Source organism: Camellia sinensis, chromosome 4, assembly GCF_055761805.1.
Source record: "Camellia sinensis isolate YWXY chromosome 4, ASM5576180v1, whole genome shotgun sequence".
In the NCBI taxonomy this organism is placed as follows: Eukaryota; Viridiplantae; Streptophyta; class Magnoliopsida; order Ericales; family Theaceae; genus Camellia; species Camellia sinensis.
The window spans coordinates 198,652,249-198,674,224 of NC_138964.1; the positions used below are offsets into that span (position 1 = coordinate 198,652,249).

At 39.4% G+C, this 21,976-nt stretch overlaps 1 protein-coding gene and 1 long non-coding RNA gene across 2 annotated transcripts; both read right to left on the reverse strand.

The window, feature by feature from the left end:
• Positions 1–763: 763 nt before the first annotated feature.
• On the reverse strand, positions 764–13,698 carry LOC114277441 (uncharacterized). Its single transcript, XM_028219338.2, has 7 exons — positions 13,341–13,698; positions 13,040–13,183; positions 6,513–6,611; positions 5,780–5,856; positions 5,536–5,644; positions 5,071–5,399; positions 764–1,244 (listed from the first exon to the last, which is right to left on the reverse strand). Exons 1-7 carry the CDS (start codon positions 13,408–13,410, stop codon positions 1,152–1,154), a joined length of 921 nt encoding a protein of 306 aa, XP_028075139.2. The 5' UTR covers positions 13,411–13,698; the 3' UTR covers positions 764–1,151.
• Positions 10,235–10,936, reverse strand: LOC145823203 (uncharacterized). Its single transcript, XR_014365462.1, has 2 exons — positions 10,834–10,936; positions 10,235–10,777 (listed from the first exon to the last, which is right to left on the reverse strand). It is a non-coding gene; the product is annotated as an uncharacterized LOC145823203 (long non-coding RNA).
• Positions 13,699–21,976: the final 8,278 nt, after the last annotated feature.

A 21,976-nucleotide genomic window follows, 5' to 3' on the forward strand; every position in this document is an offset into this window, starting at 1 on the left:
GTCCCAAAATTAATGATATCATTTTTAATAATTTTATTTGAGGTTATTATTTTAATAAAAAAATTACAAATTGAGAGGTCTAAAATAATTCATAAAGTGCATATAATAGCACTCATTAATTCACGTTTGAAATTTTAAACAATTTTCAAAGTATTTTTTCTTTTTAGAAAAATGCTAAAAACTCCAAATCCTTTAAAATCCTGGACCATAAATGGTTGATTTTAATTAACATAAGGTTCATATCTTAGCGTTCTCAAACTTCTTTTGGGGAATAAATAACAAATTTTGCTCCTTTTAATTGAAAAACAAAAAACAAAAAGCCGACAGCAATGATTGAAACCTCTATTTTTTGAAGACCCCAATCCCTTTTGAATCTCCACCATTGATGATGTAGACCCCACACATATGTAAATGAGTCTTACACATACATCAATAGTAAAGATCCAAAGAAGATTGTAGAAGGTCCCCAAAAAATAAAGATCTTAAACATTTTTCAAAAGCCGAGCAGCATGATTGGATGGGCAGGCACTTTCTATTCCTACGTTCAAATTATCTGGACATCTACATATAGATTTTACAAATCTTTAATCAAATCACATCACACAAAAATTTAGGATAAAGTTTTAAAGCACCTATGTATAAGCATTTGGTAATTAATACTATTCTCTTCTCTAGTAAGCAAGTAGAGTATATTGGCTAACTTTTTCACCAAAATGGAATAGCTGAAGCAAATTGGGCACCAATCAGATTCTAACACGCAATCTAGTACCCCTCCCAAGTGCCAATCACTTTCATTATAATTTTAACATCAACGAAAAACAAGAGCTGTGTCATCAAGAGATCAAAATCAGCAGCTATAGGTGGTGGTCCATCCACTAAAAAGAATGAATAGTTGCTAAAATTATGGCTGTCAAACTTCAAATCTTCAAATCCCGATAATGACAGCCACGTGACTTCTTCATCGGATTCTCTATCCCGAAATTTCTGTCTAATGATTTTCTATCCCATTTTTGTGATATTAATCTAGACCGAGTTCAATTCTAGAGGAGCATAAATTGCATGAAAGATCAAAGTTCAACAAAATGAATCCAATGGTCAAATTTATCTAGTATATAGTATGCTAGAAGGCTACAAAAGCATAGAATCCTCACTCAATAGTATATAGAGAGAGTCCGATGATGTTGGAGAGACGGGCACTGGACGCCAATAGACCATAACCAAAGATCTAAATCCACACTCAACACCTGGACAAAAAGCACAAGGAAATAGAGAAATGAAAATAGGATATAAGAGAAATTCATCTTGAAAAATAGATAACAAAACAAGAGAGACAAAAGAGCATGCGTAATTGGAAAATCATTAATGAGCAAAAACGATGCCAGCCAAACTGAGAAGATTGAAATGAAGTAAATTTGGGAAATAAATTATATTAGTATATGTTGTTCCCTTACAAAGAAAAAATTAAGAAATGTAAAATGAGTTTTCATTTGCAAGAATGCCAAAGGAGCTTCATCCAAATCTGTCATTGAAGAGTTTTGATTTATTCAAGCTGCAGCACAACAAGATCATCAAAGCAAGAAGCCTCACATAGCTCATCAATTTCTAAGAGTGATTTCTAATTCTTGGCACATGTACGGGACTAATTCCTCTGTGAGTGTGTATTAATAATTAATAACTATAATCCAACATATTTTTGGACTTACAAGTGATCACAATTTAAAATTCCCTACTGAAATTGTTAAAAACAACAGAAAGACTTCTTTTTCTTTCCTTTTCTTTTCTTCTTTTTTTTTTTTTTTTTTTTTTTTTTTCCAGGAGTCAATATAACTAAATTTCATTGAACTTTATTTGGGTTGGATTGCAAGCAATTGGGGACAAGAAAACTTGAAGACCAGCACACTTTGGTTGCCAATTCCCTCAACGGCTAAGCTTTCAACTCTTAGACATAATAGGTTTCTTCAGGAAGATTTTCTAAATGCAGCTTGGCCGATTAACATGTTCCAAAAAAAAATGACACAACAAAAAGAATTAATACTATATCTTACTGTATATTCCATCCATGCATCATTTATAGGTGCGGGTAAGATTTTCAAATTTCAAATTTAAATCAAAAGACAAAAAAGAAAAAAGAGAGAAAATTGCATATCTTAAGTCTTAATGGCTGAACCCGTGGCAGCCTCTCTCACACTGAGACCCCCCACACACGTGAGAGTGAGGCCTTGTGGTCCAGCCATAATGCTCTGAATTTAGCAATTTCCAAAAGATATTGAAAACCAGAACCACAATTAGGCTTAAAGAGACCATTTGGGCATCAGACTTGTTCTTTCAGACCTTTGGTTGTCAAACAAAGATCAGCAAATCCATCAAGTATATTAGATGAAGTCAGTCAAATATTATCTCTCTCTCTCTCTCTCTCTCTAAGAGTTTTCATATGAGATTCAGTCAAACTATGCTAATACAAACTCAGAGCAAAAGGATTTCTTCCTATTTAAAGTTTGGGGGGGGGGGGGGGGGGGTGGGGAAATCATTTTTAAGTTAATTTCACCTTTGTCCCCTAAACTAAACCAAACCAAGCCAAGCCTAACCTTAATTCCCATCAAATGAGGTCGGCTACATGAATCTTTCTTCTCCACGCCGCCTTATCAAAGGCCATTTCGTTAGTCAAATTAATGCCTCGTTTGGCAACTTGAAATTTTAGTTAAAAAGTCAAAAAGTCACTATAAGTTCACTCTCTCTACTTTTTTGCACATCTTTTCGTAAAAAATTACTAAAATAATATGTTCCCAAACCAAGCCTAAGTAGATTCATATCTCTATTTATTACGCTAGCCAACGTCAATCTAGATCTACCCAGTCCCTTAACACTTCCACCTACCATCACTGTATCGCATCTCTTTACAACTAGCTCTCTTGATCTTCGTTGAATATGACCAAATCATCTTAATCTATTCTCTCTTAACTTATCTTTTATCGATGCTACTCCTATCCATTCCCGAATATACTCATTCATAATTCTGTATTTTCTAATCTTGCCGCACATCCACCTTAGCATCTTCATCTCAGCAACACTCATCTTATCTACATGTTGTTTTTTGATTGCCTAATACTCCGTCCCATACAACATCGATGGTCTAATAGCCGTTCTATAGCACTTTCCTTTTAGTCTAGTGAATACTCGTTTATCGCACAGTATCCAATACGCACTTCTCCACTTAAGTCACCCCGCCTTAATTCTATAGACCACATCCACATAAATCTCTCCCGCCATTGTGATAATCGACATTAAATAACGAAAATGTTCACTCTTACGTAATTCTTGGTTCTCAATCTTCACTTCTCCTCTACTTTCATTATTACTGCTACTAAATTTACATTCCATGTATTCTATCTTAGTTCTGCTTATCCGAAATCCTTTAGATTCAAGTGTTTCTCTCCAAATCTCCAACTTTGTGTTAAATCATTCTCTAGTCTCATCCACTAATACGATATCATTTGCAAAAAACATATACCATGGCACATCATCCTGAATATTTCTCATCAACTCATCCATAACTAAAGCAAAAAGATAAGGACTTAAGCTAAATCCTTGGTGTAATCCTACAGTAATTGGAAATTCACTTTCCTCTCTAGCAGACAATCTAATAGTGGTTACCACCCCTTCATACATGTTCTTATCAATGTAACCTTTTATCACGCCTTTCTTCTTTAACACCCACCAAATTATATCTCGAGGCACTCTATCATATGCTTTCTTAAAATCGATAAATACCATATGAATGTCTCTTTTCTATTCTCTATACTTTTCTATTATTCTCCTCAAAAGATAGATCGCTTTCATTGTTGACCTGCCAGGTATAAATCCAAATTGATTCTCTAACACCTCTGTTATATCTCGCAATTGACATTCCATCACCTTCTTCCACACTTTTATTATATGACACATAGCTTGATTCTTCTATAGTTGTTACAATTTTGGATATCTCCTTTATTCTTATAGATTGACACTAAAATACTCTTCCTCCACTCATCTGGTATGATCCTAGTCAACAAAATCTTGCTAAATAACCTAGTCAACCAAGCAAACCCCTTCTTACCGAAACACTTCCAAGTTTCAATAGGGATATCAGTGAGTCCTAAAGCCCTATTCGATTTCATCTTCTTAAGTGCAATCTCTACTTCAAAGTTCCTAATCCTGCAATAAAACCTATAGTCTTGATTTTCTTTATTACTAACTATTGCCTCCCCTATTAACGTACCTCCATGTTCCTCATTTAACATTTTCTCAAAATAGTCCTTCCACCTCTCTTTAATCTCCTCATCCTTCACCAATACCTTAAAATACTCACTTTTGATGCACTTAACTTGATTAAAATCTCTTATTTTCCTCTCTCTTATATTAGCAAGTTTGTATACCCTCTTCTCTCCCTTCTTACTATCTAGTCTAGTGTATAGGTCATCATAAACTTTCAACTTAGCTTCTCTCACTACTTTCTTGACCTCCTTATTAGCCAATCTATAACTCTTTAAGTTTTCCTCAGTTCTATCATTCTGTCACTTTTTAAAGCACTCTTTTTACCTCTTAAACTATCACAATCCTTTTTTTTTTGCATCCCCAAACTATCAATTTCATATATTTCGCCCCTAAAGTTTCAGTTTTTAATTCATGTGGTCCAATTGGAGACGATTTTACAAACCAAAAATTGTCGAAACCTAATTTGATGGGGCAAAAAGGTCATTTCAAAATTTAAACAACTTAAATCATACAACTAAACGCTCAACAAACTTCACCCTACAACCAATCTGTTTGACAAGTGTACCCAATTGGATCATATGAACTGAAATCCAAAACTATAGAGACTAAATAGATGAAAATGATAGTTTGTGGATGAAATAGAAAAAAAGGCAATAGTCTAGGGGATAAAAGTGAAATTAACCATCGTTTTAAATTTACAGCAAACAAGAACCATAACAACAGAACCACAAAGAAGTCTAACATGCTGGCAACAGAGTCAAAAGTGGAAATTGCCCCAGATTAAGGGAAAAGATACGATACAAAAGATGGAGAACAGACCTGCTTTCCAAATTTTTTCCACATCAACTCCCTCATTTTCTCTACAGCATATACTGAGCATGCTCGCAGTTCCACTTCCTCCTCACTGCCTGAATCAATTTCTCCTTCAGCCTCAATAGTGCCAGCTAGGGCTGAACTATATCTCAGCACACCAAGTTGCCGAAGCACCGCTGGAACTATATAGTCAGCAAATATGGTAATTGCCCCTTTGTCATTGAACTCTCCATATCCTTTTCCCTTGAATGCACCCAATAAATCTGCCGCAAATATCTGAGCTCTTTTATACAAGAATACCTGGTGGCCCTTGTAAACTGAATGGTCGCGGAAACCTATAATATTTGTATAATATTTACAGTTCATAAAAGTATTCCACAACATTTTTTGCCATAAAGCATATAACCAAATCAAATAAGTTTCATGTTAATTAATATAAATTTAAATGAAATACGCAACAGCTAAAGATACCGGGAAAGTGACGAGTAACAAGAGTTACAAGCTTTACTGCTGATTTCCCACACGAGTCCACAAGATTGGATGCTTTCCCCTCAAAGTTTCTCTCCAGTTCAAGCCCAACCTGATTCATTTACATTAAATTACGCAAACAAATAATTTGTTCAGATAACCAAACAAACTGACAACAAGATTGACATAAAACCTGTGAAGACAGAATAAATACACAAGATGGGTATCAAAATCTGTAAAATGATACCTCATGCAATAAGCGAACTCGTTCATCCTCTAGAGGAAGTGGCCTTGGCCATTTCAACAATTTGCGTAATTCAGGACCTGATAACAAAAATCACAACAATCATTGCCACAGAGAGAGAGAGAGAGAGAGAGAATTTCTTTAATGACAGCAACCAGATTCCTGGTTATAAACATGACACAGGTCGAGCAGGAAAATATGCCCGTACAAAGAAGCTAGATTCATTTAAAGTGAACCAAAATTCAGCTTTCTACTAAAAAATAATAGCAAGTTGCAATCAAGACAGGCCAAATTTGCATACATAAAAAACTAATGCGAGTCCATCTTCATATGAAGCTACTATGCAGTTAATATCCAATGTACTATGTTACTCTAGGAAAGTTGGAGAGAAAGAGAGCTCTTCATATTGGATGTACAGGCAAGTACATGTTTAAATGAACATTTTTTATTTAATATTTTTTTTGGATAAATTACATGTTGAAATGAACATTAAGGCCTTGTTTAGCAAGGGCTACAATTTGGCTTTTTAGGCTAAAATAGCTAATAAGACAAGTGTCACATCAAACCTATAATCATTTCATTTTTTCTCTCACAAGCATCACATCCAACTACAAAAAAATCAAATCATCTTCCCAAACACAAATTTTAGCCTACTAAAATAGTCAAAAACTAAAATAGCCCACTAAAATAGCCAACTTCCCAAACAAGGCCTAAAAGGTCGAAGAAGCCAAAATACCAGTGTACTTTTGCAGACGATCAGCATCAAACACAGATTTGTCATTTTGAAGAGCTGCCTTTAGTCCCGAAGCCAAATGATCATAACTTAAATCCTTATCTGTTGTCAATAGACAATAAATTTTTTTAAAAAAAATTAAGAAATTAAGAAAAAATAGTGAGAAAAAATTAGCACAACTGTCAACATCAAACACAAATTCTATATCTAGATTACAATTTTTCTAGTATCTTGAAACTGCACTGCAGTCAACTCAAGCATGAATGCCAAAGTTTGGCAAAGTTGCAATTAGAGATTTTGATAGATAATACAAATATAGAAAGCAACCAAGAGGTGGCAATATGTTCAAATATGAATAGACAAAGTTGCATCCACTAAGTTTATACAAATGTACACATCTTATGAGATTTCAATATTTGTTTCCAACGAAAGAACTTGTGTAATAACTTTAATTTCTTATCAATATTCAAGATAACCATCTCATAATATGCAATGAGGTAAGGCCATCATCTTTGGACTTAGGAGCAGTAGTTTCCTAATAGAAATACACAACACAGGCACCAGGGACAAACAGGATGTCTAGGTGAGAGATAGAGCAACACAACAAAGAGAGAGAGGCAGTAGAGCACCAAAAGTATAAAGCTCAAATCTAGAGATTTAGATATTTGTGTCCAACGAAAGAACTTGGGTAATAACTTAGTTTCTTATCAATATTCAAGATAGCCATCTCATAATATGCAATGAGGTAAGGCCATCCTCTTTGGACTTAGGAGCAGTAGTTTCCTGATAGAAATACACAACACAGGCACCAGGGACAAACAGGATGTCTAGGTGAGAGATAGAGCAACACAACAAAGATAATCATCTTATGAGATTTCAATATTTGTGTCCAACGAAAGAACTTGGGTAATAACTTAATTTCTTATCAATATTCAAGATAACCATCTCATAATATGCAATGAGGTAAGGCCATCCTCTTTGGACTTAGGAGCAGTAGTTTCCTGATAGAAATACACAACACAGGCACCAGGGACAAACAGGATGTCTAGGTGAGAGATAGAGCAACACAACAAAGAGAGAGAGAGGCAGTAGAGCACCAAAAGTATAAAGCTCAAATCTAGAGCTCAAGGATGACCTCTCAAAGAGTACTGTATCAAAAATCCTCCTGAAAAGAGGGCACCACCTTCTATCTATAGGAGGTAAGTCATGTGCCCTGTAACAAACTTTCTGAAATTCCAGAATTTTGTATGTAAGGGATGTGTTGGAATATATCATTTTATTTGGATTCTTCTTGATCCCCAAGATCCCATATGTAAGCCCAGTGGCAGACTCTTTCTCTGTAAGGCTGGCCTGAAAGAGTAACAAACCACCATGCATCCCACCAAGCAACACCTCTATCTCTAGCCACCAACCCACAAGATTCCAGAGTCCCGCTGTACCTTGCTTAAAAACTTCATCATACCTAAAACCTGCCTCTTGACTTAGGTACATAACTATGGCACGGTGCAACAACCATAGTGCAATGAAACAACTGCGACATATGAAGCCATTTACCTTTGAGCTTTTGAGGACCCAAGCACGCAGTTAACTTAGGCGTGTTAGTCTAATGCTACTAAGCCCTCCAAAGATGTCACCTAGACATGTGTCCCATAAACGTAGACACGCATAGACACAGTCTTTCAGCTAATGTGTAAAGTACACATCATTGTCCACACGTACACAACACATTGTGGTTTTGGAGACATCTACACAGATGAAGAATGAAAGCTAGATAGAATAATATTTCTTATTCTCACATATTAAACAATGTATACAGCACCTCTATTTATAGGAGATACAAGATATAAAATTAGGGACTGATTAGCTACTAATTAGCTACTGATTCTGAGGACTAATTAGCTACTAATTCTGATTCTAAATATAAACTTTTCTATTAAATCTAAATATTTACAGCTATGATATCCTAAAGAATTCAGACATATCCTGACAGAATTATTTTCTTCACATTTCCAACAGAATTTTGAACTTTTTTGCAAAACTCCCAACCTTTGAATATTGCAAAAATGTATGTATTATTGATTGATATTTCTGTATATTACAAGATTGATTTCTAATATTGTGTTATGTATTACAACTCCTATATATAGAAGAGAAGGTGGTAGTAGGTGTAGTGTAGTGGAGGTGGTAGGTGAAGTGGGTGCTAGTGGAGATGGTAGGTGTAGTGTAGTGTAGTGGAGGTGGTAGGTGAAGTGGGTGCTAGTGGAGATGGTAGGTGGAGGAGCAAATTGGTAAATTCTAACACACCGAATGGCTCTGAACTCTACTCTCCTCTTTCCACTTTCACACCCACTACCTTTTTTTATTCAACCCACTAGATTTCTTTTATTTTCTTTTAATATATTGCCAACACACACACACCACACCCACGTTCCTTTCCACTTTACTTTTATTTTAATATCTATATATATATTTTTTATTATTATCCTATCTTTCCTTTCTTTTTATTTTCATCTACACATCCCCTATATTTTCTCTTTCATATAAAGCGGCTGTGTTCTGCAACAATGCGATGATGATGTTTGTTTTAAAAAAAAAAAAAAAAAAAAAAAAAAAAAAAAAAAAAAAAAACAAAAAAACAAACACGGAGGAAGAAGACGAACTGCAAACTCATTTTATTCATATCGGGCCTCACCCCGATCACCATTTTACACACAAAAAAAAAAAAAAAATAAAAAACAAAAAAAAAAAAAAAAAAAATAAAAAAAATACAAACAACACAACCACACCCACAGTGAGATTTTTCTTTTCCCTTCTCTATTCTACTGCAGGTCTCTTCTTCTTACTTTTATCTTGGGTGTCCCGTGCCAGTCCGGTCTCCGTGTTTCCTTGTCCACCGAGCACGTTCACTCCCCCATACTCCTCCACTGCAGCATATGGAGGACCTCCAAATCGGAACATCACGGTGGCCTTCCGCTTCAGCTCCTTATTTTCCGCCTTCAGCACACTTATCTCTGCTCGCGCATCCTTATACATGCGTTGGAGCAGAGCCAGCTGGGAGTTTAAATGCTGCACCTCATTTGTCCTACTCTGCAGCCGGTTCGACAAATTTGTGACCGTTGTCATGGTTTCCACGCATGACTTCAGAGTATACTGATTAGCCTCAATATCAGTTTGCACCGCCATTTTTTGCTCCACCGACCGCATCGGAAAGTTCAATGGAGCAAAACCAGAGGTGTTTGGTTGAGGTTCACTGGCCACCGCACCAGTTATTTCTCTTGTGGGCTCGTTCAGTTCTGGAAAGAGCGTGAGCAGGTTCTGGGTAGCTGGACGGGAAGAAGAGGCCATGTTTTTTGGGTTGCTAAGTGTTTCGGAAGGGTTGGTGACAGAATGGCAACAAAGTGTTCCACAGTTTCTCTCTCCGCAGAGGCAGAGTTTTTTTCAGCGAAGGGTTGGTTTCAGAGGTTTCAGAATGGTATGCCTCAGCCTCAGCCTTCGTCTTGGATAAATAGCCGAGGCAGCCACGCGTATCGCGCGCCTCTTGCCGCCCGACAAACTGGCACGCCTTTTCATGGCACATTTTTTGACAAAGTGGACACGCCTTTTGATGGCACGCCTTTTGATGGCACGCCTTTTTGATGAATTGGGCACGCCTTTTGATGGCACGCTTTTTGACAAAATTGGGCACACCTTTTGAGGGTGCCACTTTTACAAGGGTCCGACAAGACTCTATAAACTGTCCCGACATTTGATACCGGTTAGCTTTTTCATGGGTCCGACAAGACTCTGTAAACTGTCCCGACATAGATTCCGGTTAGTTTCTACAAGGGTCCGACAAGACTCTGTAAACTGTCCCGACATTGATTCCGGTTAGTTTCTCTAACGGTCCGACATGACCCCATAAACTGTCTTCTACAACGGTCCGACATGACCCCATAAACTGTCTTCTACAACGGTCCGCCATGACCCCATAAACTGTCTTCTACATCGGTCAGACACCACCATCCAGTGTCCTCTACATGGTTATGACACCACCATACAGTGTCCTCTACAACGTTATGACACCACCATCCAGTGTCCTCTACCACGTTATGGCACCACCTTTCAGTGTCTTCACCAACGGTCTGACACGACCATACAGTGTCTCCTATCTTTATTTTTATTTTTATGTATTTTCTTGTTTTGTTCCTCTTTTCAAACTCAAGTTGGTTAGTTTCTATCCTCCTTGAGTTTGCGGGGGGCTGTTAGAATTTACCAATTTGCTCCTCCACCTACCATCTCCACTAGCACCCACTTCACCTACCACCTCCACTACACTACACTACACCTACCATCTCCACTAGCACCCACTTCACCTACCACCTCCACTACACTACACCTACTACCACCTTCTCTTCTATATATAGGAGTTGTAATACATAACACAATATTAGAAATCAATCTTGTAAAAAAAGGTAGTGGGTGTGAAAGTGGAAAGAGGAGAGTAGAGTTCAGAGCCATTCGGTGTGTTCCCCCTCTCTCTCTCTTTATTTGCTTCTCCAAGAGTCAGACGATGAAGCTAGGGCTGAGCAGAGCGCTCGTGCCGTTCTACCCCATGGCGGGGCGGCTCGGTAGAGATGAGGACGGTCGAATCGAAATCGATTGCAACGCCGAGGGAGTTCTGTTCGTGGAGGCGGTTACGGAGGCGTGTGTTGATGATTTCGGAGACTTCGCACCGACTCTGGAGCTCCGGCAGCTCATTCCGACCGTCGATTATTCCGGAGGGATTTCGTCGTATCCTCTGCTCGTCTAGCAGGTGACATACTTCAAATGCGGGGGTGTATCACTTGGTGTAGGTATGCAACACCACGTGGCAGACGGAGCTTCTGGTCTCCACTTTGTCAACACATGGTCTGATATGACTCGTGGTCTTGATCTCACGATCCCACCATTCATTGACCGGACCCTCCACATCTAGCGAGTTGATGGAGGTCTGATCTGAGAAGAAGAAGAGAGAGGTTGGGTTTCCCTGTTGTTGTTGTTGTTGTTGAGGGAAAACAGAGACAGAGCATGGCTTGGTTTCACCCTCTGTTTCTAAAATTCCAGCGGGCAGCGAAGGCAAGGTTGCCGGCCGGCTGCCCGCCGGTGAGAAAACAAAATACAGGCCTAAATCTTATGGCTCTGATACCATGCAAAAATGTATGTATTATTGATTGATATTTCTGTATATTACAAGATTGATTTCTAATATTGTGTTATGTATTACAACTCCTATATATAGAAGAGAAGGTGGTAGTAGGTGTAGTGTAGTGGAGGTGGTAGGTGAAGTGGGTGCTAGTGGAGATGGTAGGTGTAGTGTAGTGTAGTGGAGGTGGTAGGTGAAGTGGGTGCTAGTGGAGATGGTAGGTGGAGGAGCAAATTGGTAAATTCTAACAAATATAAACCACCAAGTTTTACAATGATTATTTGTAATGGAGGTGGAGACTGGAGAGGCATGAAGTGCCAACAAATAAGTAAGGTGTCTTTTAACCAAAGCATCGATGGACTATTGTGCTCAAATGTTCTTTATAGAAGTATTGCAGTGCTAATAAAGTGGCAATGTTCCAACCAAGTTTTGTAGTGCTTTTGTGTATGTGTTCTCATCATAGGTTCCTAAGGCTATGTTTAGTTCATGAATTTGAAGAAGAATTTGAAAAGAGAAAAGGAAAAGATAGGTAAAATATGAGTGAAATTTAATTACATTTCACATACATTTTCCTTTTCTCTTTTCAAATCCCTCTCCAAATCATGAACCAGGAATTGAAACACTACGTCTTCTAATCATATTAATAAGCATAACATAAATAGGATTCTCACGCATAAGATTGCACCATATCTTGGTCGAGAACAAGGGTGTTTGAGTATACCATCATTATTGATATCAAACCAAGGGAAAATATATTCTTTTTCTTTTCTTGAACTTATACTCCGTTTGGAACCCACAAGAGGATAAAATAAAATAAATGATTACTCAGGAGAGAAAGTATACGAAGAGAAAGGATAGTGTAGACAGTTTCATATTATGTTACCAAAATAATCTTTTATCAGGTCATTATTTATATTTTTTTCTATATCTAAAGAGGCAATTTTGGTATTATGAAAAAATATTAAAATAGTGATTTTTTTTTTTCTCTCACAATCTCAAAATTAGAATATATTAAAAAAATGATTTCTCTCCATTTCTTTCTTATTTCACCCATTTCTGTCCTCCTCACTAATCCAAATAGGTGATATGAAAAAATTGAAATGCATTTCTTTTCTTTTCTTTTCTTTTTAAATCACCCAATCAAAGGTTAGGGAAATAGATCGACAAATGCAATTCTTGTAGTGGCCAACAAAAATAGTAAAAGCTCCAATCAAAATAAATAAACAAAAGTACGGCAGGAATGGCCCCAAATAGTAGTCACCACACAAACTACAGCCGCCCCACCCCCCCCCCCCCCCCCACACACACACACACAAAAGAAAAAAAAAAATTTAAAAGAGAGAGAGAGAGAGTGAATGAGCATACATACCAGGCCAAAAACAAAAATTCAAAGCATCCAAGACAAACAAGTACTGAACAGTGAGAGGGCCATTATCAAAATAGTGAATCCCTTCAAAATCCCAGTCGACTTTTGGGATTGAGTCTTTGATGGTGTCCACAACTCTCTCAATTCCTGCACACACAACATCATCATTGACGAGAGAGAGAGAGAGAGGGAGAGAGAGAGAGAAGAGCTCATCTATATACTGACAGCATCGCTCCAATCCAATTCTTTATTAATTTTACATGAAATGAGTGTATAATCTGAGATAGACGGAGAGAGAGGGGACCTGAGGAGTCGACTGAGACGTGAGAAGAGCGAGAGGCGACCCAAGCGGTTGTAGCCCTAACGTCATCCATGGCGGCGAGGGAAACAAGCGAGTTCTACAGAGATTGTAGTGTAGTGTAGGGTTGTTGAAGGGGGTTGTGGACCACTGGTTCGTTTTTTCTCCGTATTCGAAGCATTTTTTGCTTCCCGCTTGCTTTGCTGTTTGTTTTTGTTGCTGTTGATGGTGCTGGTGGCTCCTTCCACAGTAACCACGTTGACCAGTCAGAAGTCACTGCATCCACCTGGATTGTGAGACGTTCCGTGCCAACACGTCTTTGGAGAGATTTCGGAAACAAAAATGTTGGCAGATTTTGGGTGACTTAGAGCAACTCCAATTACATTTTTTACTTTTCAGTAGTTGAAGTATAAAAATATATATTTTTTATTTTATTTAATTATTATATTTTTTAATCATGTTCTTTATTTTAGTTAATCATTTAAATTAACTTAATTAATTTAAAATATATATATATATATATATTAATCGTTGATATTTTACTAATATAAATTTGTAATAATAATAAATTTTTCTATACAAACATACAAAACGTGTAGAATGAGAAGAAAAAAAATATAAAATACAAAATAAGTTATTTCATAATTCATCAAACAGAATTGAAAGAACATATAAAATTGCTTCATACACACACACACACATATATATATATATATAATATATAAAATTTCAAATCCAAAACATAAATATACAAAAATCTAAAATATATACATATAAAAATTTTGGTAGAATTTTTGGAGCATTTAGTATTTCTTTGGGAAGGTAGTTAAAAATTAATTTTTTTGTTTTTTTTTTAAAAAATTTTGGTAGAATTTTTGGAGCCTCTAGTACTACCTTTGGGAAGTTGGTTAAAAAGTGATTTTTTTTTTATCCGTGTAAAATATATAAGAAATGATGTGACTCAAAATTGATTAAAAACTAACTTTTAGCTACCTTCCCAAATTGCCCTTTTATTGCGGGCCAAAAGAGAAAAAAATTATAGAATACTCCCGTATATCACTTTTCTATGGGGTGATTTAGAGTAATTCTATTTCCACACACCTAGTTACCTCAGTGCACACACTTAATGAAATATTATTTTAATGATAATTATACCCTAAACTAAAATGACCATAATGGACATCTACTAACCTCCATAATGTTATATGAAAATACTCTGTATACATCCTTTAAAAATAAAAAATTCTCAATGTACACATTTTGAGTAAAAAAAAACTAAACCAAAGTTTTTATATTGTTGTCACCTTACTTGTTATACACTCTATATTCCTTTATTGCTTGCAAAGTAATACTTTCATAATAACTCTCATATTGTTTTAATATTTAAGTTTATACTCTATTAGTGATGTACGGGAAAGAAATAAACCTTCTCGTATAATCCTGTTGACCAAGTCTACTCTCCTCCGTACGTCGTCACTTTATCACCTGAAAACACAAACGTGAGCTAGCCGGCGGGTGTGTGTCGGAAACCTCTTCGATGCCTAAGTCAGTAAGCTTAACAAAATAGACAAAAGCTCTGTGTATTCAAAAAACAAAGTTGTGTGTTACCTCTCCAAAGGTGATGTTTGTGAGCTTTTATAGGTTTCGTGTGGCACAATCCTAGTAGGACTTCTACTCCTTCATGCAGAGTCCTCCTAGGATTCATACTCCTGAGAGATAATGCTTATCCTTTAACACCCCCCTCACTGCTTAAACCAAGTGAGATGGTTTTTACCATGGCCGAATTCCAACATGACCGAAGTAATCATGGCTATGCTGAGCCTCAGAGTAGGCCGAACTATAATTAGTTCGGTTCTTACTTGTACTCCTCTTTATCTCGGTGTTCTCATGTACAAACCATGGTGTGTTTAGACCGAGCTACCGAGTAGTAAGGTTCTGACCGTTCTAATCACAATACGCCATGACCGGACTAACTCATCGACCGGCCTAACTCCAAGTCGCTTCCCGGCCGGAGTAACTTTACATTTCTCTCGGGCCGGAGTAATTTTGTACCTCTCTTGGCCCGGAGTAACTTTGCGGCCTTTTTTACTCAGTCCTTCGTATTGTGGGCCATAATGACCCTCTCCCAGCTCGGCCCAATTTTTACAAAAATTACCCTCTCAATTGCCCTTTAATTCCATCTGCACAGCATGATAGGGATTATCTGTCTATCAGCCAAGCTGAAGTTTTTAAGCCTTTCCAGCCGAGCTAAAAAACCCTTTAGCCCTTCCCGCCGAGCTAAAACTCTTAAGCCTTTCAGCCGAGCTAATTTTACACTAGGCTCTGCTTGTCCGGTCAAAATGTCTCTTCAATCACAGCAACTGAATCGTTCCTCCTTCCCAGGACACGTGGCACGCACTGATTGACTGAGTACGGCTGTCACGCCGTCTTCGTATTTTGTGAAATTTGAACAGTCTCGCCCTTTTCCCTTTACCTAAAACGAGCCTCTTCATTTTGGTACACTTTACAACTTATTTCTCTCTGAGCCTCCATTGCTTCCCAACTTTTGCAACTGTGAAGCTTGCTTTGCGTTTGTCTTTTACTGCTGTTGCATCCATTTCTAAGTCCTCTACTTCAACTTGGTTAGTAAATCCATCTTTCTTGCTCTGTTTGTTTTCGTATTTGTTCTATGTGTTTTGTTTTCTGTGTTTTTTGCAAACACGTTTTTCCGTTTCGCTTTGCACTATATTTTTCTGGAAAAACATAACAATAGAACACATGCATATATGTAATATCCTGTAGAAGACTAGTTTTTTGATCCAAAATCACGATGCAACCGAACTAGGATACTGTTTAAGCTAGGTAAAAGTATAGTCAGCTTATAACCGGACTAACACTTCATATTTGCACCAGTAGCTTTGAATAAGTCAAACCATTTCTTGATGGACCTTAGCCGAGGTAACCAACCGAACTAAGTTTGCACTTAATCATACTGAGATACCTGAACTCTAACCGATCTAGGCCTTTGGGGCTAAACCAGCTTTCTTAGTTTTTTAGATGGAACTCAGAAAGCTGCCCCTAGACGATCAACCGGTCAAACAGAACCGTTTCCTCAAACCGAGCTACCAATCACCTTGCAGAAATCGAGATAAGACCTATAGCATCCACATAGCCGAAGTAGGGCTCCTATTTTTTACTTTTATTTTGTAGCACGATCCAATGATCTGTGCTTAACCCCTTTGTTTTCTACTTTGCAGACTTAGGTTGCCCAGGCACTCCTCTGCACGCTCAACCGAGCTACTGAGACAATTTTTTGGACCGAACTTTAATTTATTCTTAAATTATACAATAAATGGGGAAGTATAGGTATCTAGTAAATACTCCGAGCGGCCTAGCCGAATTCAGAAAAGACTACAATATACCCGATGACGTCCACCTGATTTTAGCTGAAAAAGATGTCATTCCTTGGGGTAATGAAGGATTTGTTCTCTTTACCCTTTTGTCCATAATTGAGACCGGACTACGATTTCCAATCCAACCCTTAATTTGTGAGTTTCTTAGGCAAACCAGACTATGCCCAACCCAATTATCCACCAACTCCTATCGTATAATAATGGGTATAGCCGAACTGAACCGCCAAGCCGGTCTCAACCTCGGTCTGGCCGAAATCTTTCACCAATACTCCATTGGTTCGAAGGAAAACGGCTGGGTGTATTATCTCAGAATACGCCGTCGTCGTGAGAAAATAATAAAGAATACACCGGATAAAGACTTAAACGACGACGATTTTTTCTGGGTGTCTGGGAACTTTAAGGATCACCAAGCCCAGATTCCTGGCCGAAGGATCAATTGAAAAAAAGGAAAACCCGGTATATTTACTTCGATTTTCTTGCGTGTTATTTTGTATTTCGGTTTCTTAGTCTTTCAGCCGGACTAACAGTTCTTCTTTCGCAGATTCTGCCCACCTTCATTCTTTATATAGCTACCCAAATCTAGCGACTTTGCGCGCCGCACTACGGTATCCAGAATGTAGTTGGGCCAAGCTACTAAAATTCGAGCCAACCTATAAATACAGCGGTCGCCGAAAAGCGAGAGTGACCGACTTTCTGCTAGAGGAGGCCCCAGAACCGGACCCAACCTTGCCAGAAATCAGACTAATCCCACTAACTGCTGAAGAAGAAATGGCCAAAAGAAACAGGGTCAGGGCCCTCTTGACCGAGACCAACAGACCCGAAGTACCGCCACCAAGTCAAACGCAGCCTGCCGTTGTAGCCCTTCTTTCTCAACAGCCTACTTCATCACGCCCCTCTAAGCGCGCCCGATCTACCCCGACCGAACAACAACTTGTGGATGAGGACGAATCCATCCCTCCACCAATCCCACAGCCGGAGTCTTCTGACCGGGCTGGCTCTTCCAGGTGGGCACCGAAGCTGAAATTTCAGAACCGCCTTATTCAAGATACCGATTCGGTGGTCGTTGAGAAGGATCACTTGATAGCCTTCAATCTTGCCAAAAGTGTGTGCCTTCCAGCAGACATGGAACACCACCAAAATCTGACCGAGCTAAAGGCCATTCGGTCGGCCACCAAGTCCATGATCCTGGTATGATGCCCCTAATTTCTAAAAAAAAATTTTCCCAACTTCCAATTCGGTTTCCTCATTGATTTATTTCCTTTCATTTCAGTCTCTTCAGAAGAGCCAAATTGCCCACCAAAAAGTATTGGAGCTCAGGAAAACGACTAGGCAAGCCTTGGCAGAGGTTGAAGAAAAAACAATCAAGCTGAAGAAGTTCCAACAAAAAACGGCCGAGCTAGAGGCTGAAGTAGCTCGTCTAACCGGACTAGTTACCTCGGCTGAGGCTGACAAACAGAAGGTGTTGATCTTAATGAAAGACAAGTACCTTCGGGAGCTAGTCAAGCTCGAAGGGAAAAAGGACGCCGAAATAGCCGATCTGAAGAAGAAGGTCGGTGATGCCAACGCCGCAGGTTTCAAAGAGGCGGAGGGCCTCTACATTCCGCAATGCGAGGGGGCAAAGGATTTATTCTTCAAGTGCAGTTGGAGAAGTGCTGTGGAGCAGCTCGGCTGTGGGCCCGAAACCGAGGTCTATAATGCTCCTCAGTATTTCATTCCGGCCTCACTGGCGGAGTATGTTGCTTCCGTCCAACAGCAATTTTTGCAGGATTCAGATGATGAAGACGGAGAAAACGAACCAACTATTACTTCGGTTGTTAATGAGCAGGGCAATGACCAATCAGCTCGGTTGGTGCCAACGGCTGAAGACCTGACTGTTGAGCCCCCGCCGACTGACGTAGTTGCTACTGAGACTGATCTTTCTGCTGCAACCGGTGCTCAAGTAGACATTGACGCCAATCTTGAAGACCTTTTTGCTTGATTTTGTACTTTCTTTTCGTTGTTTTACTTTTTTTGTTCTTGTAACCGGGCTGCGGCCCCTCCTTTGTATTTGCTTTTTGATGAATGAAAATTTTCTTGTTTTGAACTCTTACTTCGGTTGATGTGCATGTTTGTACTTGTAATGACTTTTCCATGATCTTTTCACTTCCAACTGTTATCTTGGTTTTAGTTGGTCAATCTAACTACGTTTACTAGCCAACCACTCTTTAGCTGACATAATTGCTTCGGCTGAGGAGTACAAAGAGTTGGTTTAATCCAGCAAATTACTCCAGTCATACCCTTACTTCGGCTGAAGAGTACCAAAAGTTGGTTTAATCCAGCCAACCACTCTTCAGCCATACCCTTACTTCGGCTGAAGAGTACCAAGAGTTGGTTTAATCCAGCCAACCACTCTTCAGCCATACCCTTACTTCGGCTGAAGAGTACCAAGAGTTGGTTTAATCCAGCCAACCACTCTTCAGCCATACCCTTACTTCGGCTGAAGAGTACAAAGAGTTGATTTAATCCAGCCAACCACTCTTCAGCCATACCCTTACTTCGGCTGAAGAGTACCAAGAGTTGGTTTAATCCAGCCAACCACTCTTCAGCCATACCCTTACTTCGGCTGAAGAGTACCAAGAGTTGGTTTAATCCAGCCAACCACTCTTCAGCCATACCCTTACTTCGGCTGAAGAGTACCAAGAGTTGGTTTAATCCAGCCAACCACTAAGTTAGTTTTTTCCAGCCAACTTAGAATAAAATGTTTGCAATGTACCTAAACTTCACTAAGGCTAACTTTTACAGAGAACAACTTATGCTGAAAAGAATCAATTGTTTTATTGAGGAAAAAGAAATTACATATGTTTGAAAGAGGAAAGCTAAAAATAAAATAACTTGAGATTAGCGGTGTTCCATGGTCTAGGGATTGCTTTGCTGTCCTTGTCTTCCAGGTGGTATGCCCCTTTGCCTGCTAACCCAACCACTTTGTAAGGACCTTCCCAGTTAGGCCCTAGCTTGCCATCTCCTGGTATCAAGGTGTTTCCCATTACTTTACGCAGTACCCAATCTCCGATCTTGAATTGTCTTGGATGCACCATTTTGTTGTATTTCCTAGATAACTCTTGTTGATACGAGGCAATGTGGACTAGTGCTCTTTCTCTTCTTTCTTCGGCGAGGTCGAGCTCCAATGTTATGGCCTCTCCATTTAAGTCGGGATCAAAATTTTCGCTTCGAATTGTGGGGAGGCCAACTTCCAGTAGGATTACTGCTTCCATTCCGTAGGCTAAGGAGAATGGTGTTTCTCCTGTTGATCGTCGAGGTGTGGTGCGGTAAGCCCATAAAACATGAGGAAGTTCTTCCGCCCATTTGCCTTTTGCCTTCTCTAACCTTTTCTTCAGTCCATCCAAGACAACTTTATTTGATGCTTCTGCTTGGCCATTTGCTTGAGGATATGCTGGTGTAGAATTGTAGAACTCTATCTTGTATTCTTCACAAAAGCCTCTGAAGATTCTGCCGTCGAATTGAGTGCCGTTGTCTGAGATTAGGGCTTTTGGTATTCCAAACCGAGTGATGATATTTTGCCAGACAAACTTCTTCACCTTTCTTTCCTTGATTGATTCCAATGCTTCTGCTTCCACCCACTTTGTGAAGTAGTCTGTTGCTGCGAGAAAGAACTTTCTGTTGCCGGGTGCTGTTGGAAGTGGTCCTACTATATCCAAGCCCCATATTGCGAAAGGCCATGGGCTAGTCAATGGTAGGAGTTCTCTAGCTGGTTGATGTATTTGGTGTGTGAATTTCTGGCATTTCTCGCACTTCTTCACATATTTCTCCGAGTCTGCCTGCATGTATGGCCACCAGTATCCTTGTGAAATGGCCCTGTAAGCTAGCGATCTTCCACCTTGATGGTTTCCGCACACCCCTTCGTGTATTTCGAACAAGAATGCTTCCACTTTGCTGGGATGAACACACTTTAGGTAAGGTCCTGAGAATGACTTTTTGTATAATGCCAAGGATGGGGAGAGCCAAAATCACTGCGACTTTGCTCTTATTCTGTTGGCTTCTTTTTTCTCTTCTGGTAAGATGCCGTCTTTTAAGAACAGGATGATGGGATCCATCCAAGAGGGGCCTAGTTCTGCGCAACATACCTCTTCTGCTTCGGGGTCTTCAATGCTTGGTCTAGGTAGGTAGTCGATCAGTAGTGGATGAGGTATGAAGGTATCTGCCATTGAGGCGAAGCCTGCTAGTTCGTCTGCTCTGCTGTTTTCCTCCCTGCCGATTTGTTCTATCCTTACTACTTCAAATTTCTTGATCTCTGTTCTGACCAATTCTGGGTACTTGGCCATCCTATCATCCTTTGCTTCATAGTCGCCAGAAATTTGGTTTACCACCAGCTGTGAGTCGCTGTAGACCATTAATTCGGTGGCCTTCATGTAGTATGCTGATTTGAGTCCTGCAAGAAGCGCTTCATACTCCGCTTCATTGTTGGATGCTGGAAAGCCAAGGTTGATTGATTTCTTCACAACCAGGCCGTCTGGTGAGATGAGGACTATGCCAAGTCCTGCACCATGCCGGTTGGATGCTCCATCCATAAAGAGTTTCCACATCTCACCAACGAACAACTTCCAGCAAGTGGAGGGGTCGGATGATGTCGTGGGGTCAAAAGTGTTGCTGGGGTTTTCTTCAAGGTCCATGCTTGCTGTCTGCCCTTTGCTATCTGATTGAACCAAGTCTTTATTTGTTGGTAAGTCTTGGCTTGGTGTAGCTTGGCTTGCTTCTTCCTTGCTGTCTTTAGTTTGGTCTGCCTTGGAGTCTGACTGAGTGCCTTCTGCTAGGGGTTGCGCTATTCCGGCGTCAACTTCCATCCCTAGTTCGGTTGTGTCAGTTAGGTCGACTGGGCAGATATGATGACTTCCTGGAGTAAATTCTGCGACGAAGTCTGCCAAAGATTGGGCCTTTACTGCGGTTCTAGGTTGGAACTTGACGTCGAATTGTCCTAGCTCTACTGTCCACTTCAAAATTCGCCCAGAAAAGTTCGCCCTCTCAAACAAAGCTTTTAGTGGAAAAGCTGTGAGGACAACTATGGTGTGGACGTGCAAGTAGTGTGCCAATTTCCTGGAGGCCATCATTAAGGCTAATGCCAGTTTTTCCAGTGGCAAATACCTTGTTTCGGTTCCCAGCAATGTCTTGCTGACATAATAGATAGGCAGATGTTGAATTCCTTCCGCACGGACCAACATTGCGCTAATTGCGTGCTGAGAGACTGCAAGGTATAGG

Coding starts and splice junctions, on each gene's coding strand:
- LOC114277441 (XM_028219338.2), bottom strand. CDS start 13,410: ATGGATGACGTTAGGGCTACAACCGCTTGGGTCGCCTCTCGCTCTTCT. Junction 13,184..13,340: donor CGTCTCAGTCGACTCCTCAG/GTCCCCTCTCTC, acceptor TTGTGTGTGCAG/GAATTGAGAGAGTTGTGGAC. Junction 5,857..6,512: donor TCGTCTGCAAAAGTACACTG/GTATTTTGGCTT, acceptor TTTTGTTATCAG/GTCCTGAATTACGCAAATTG.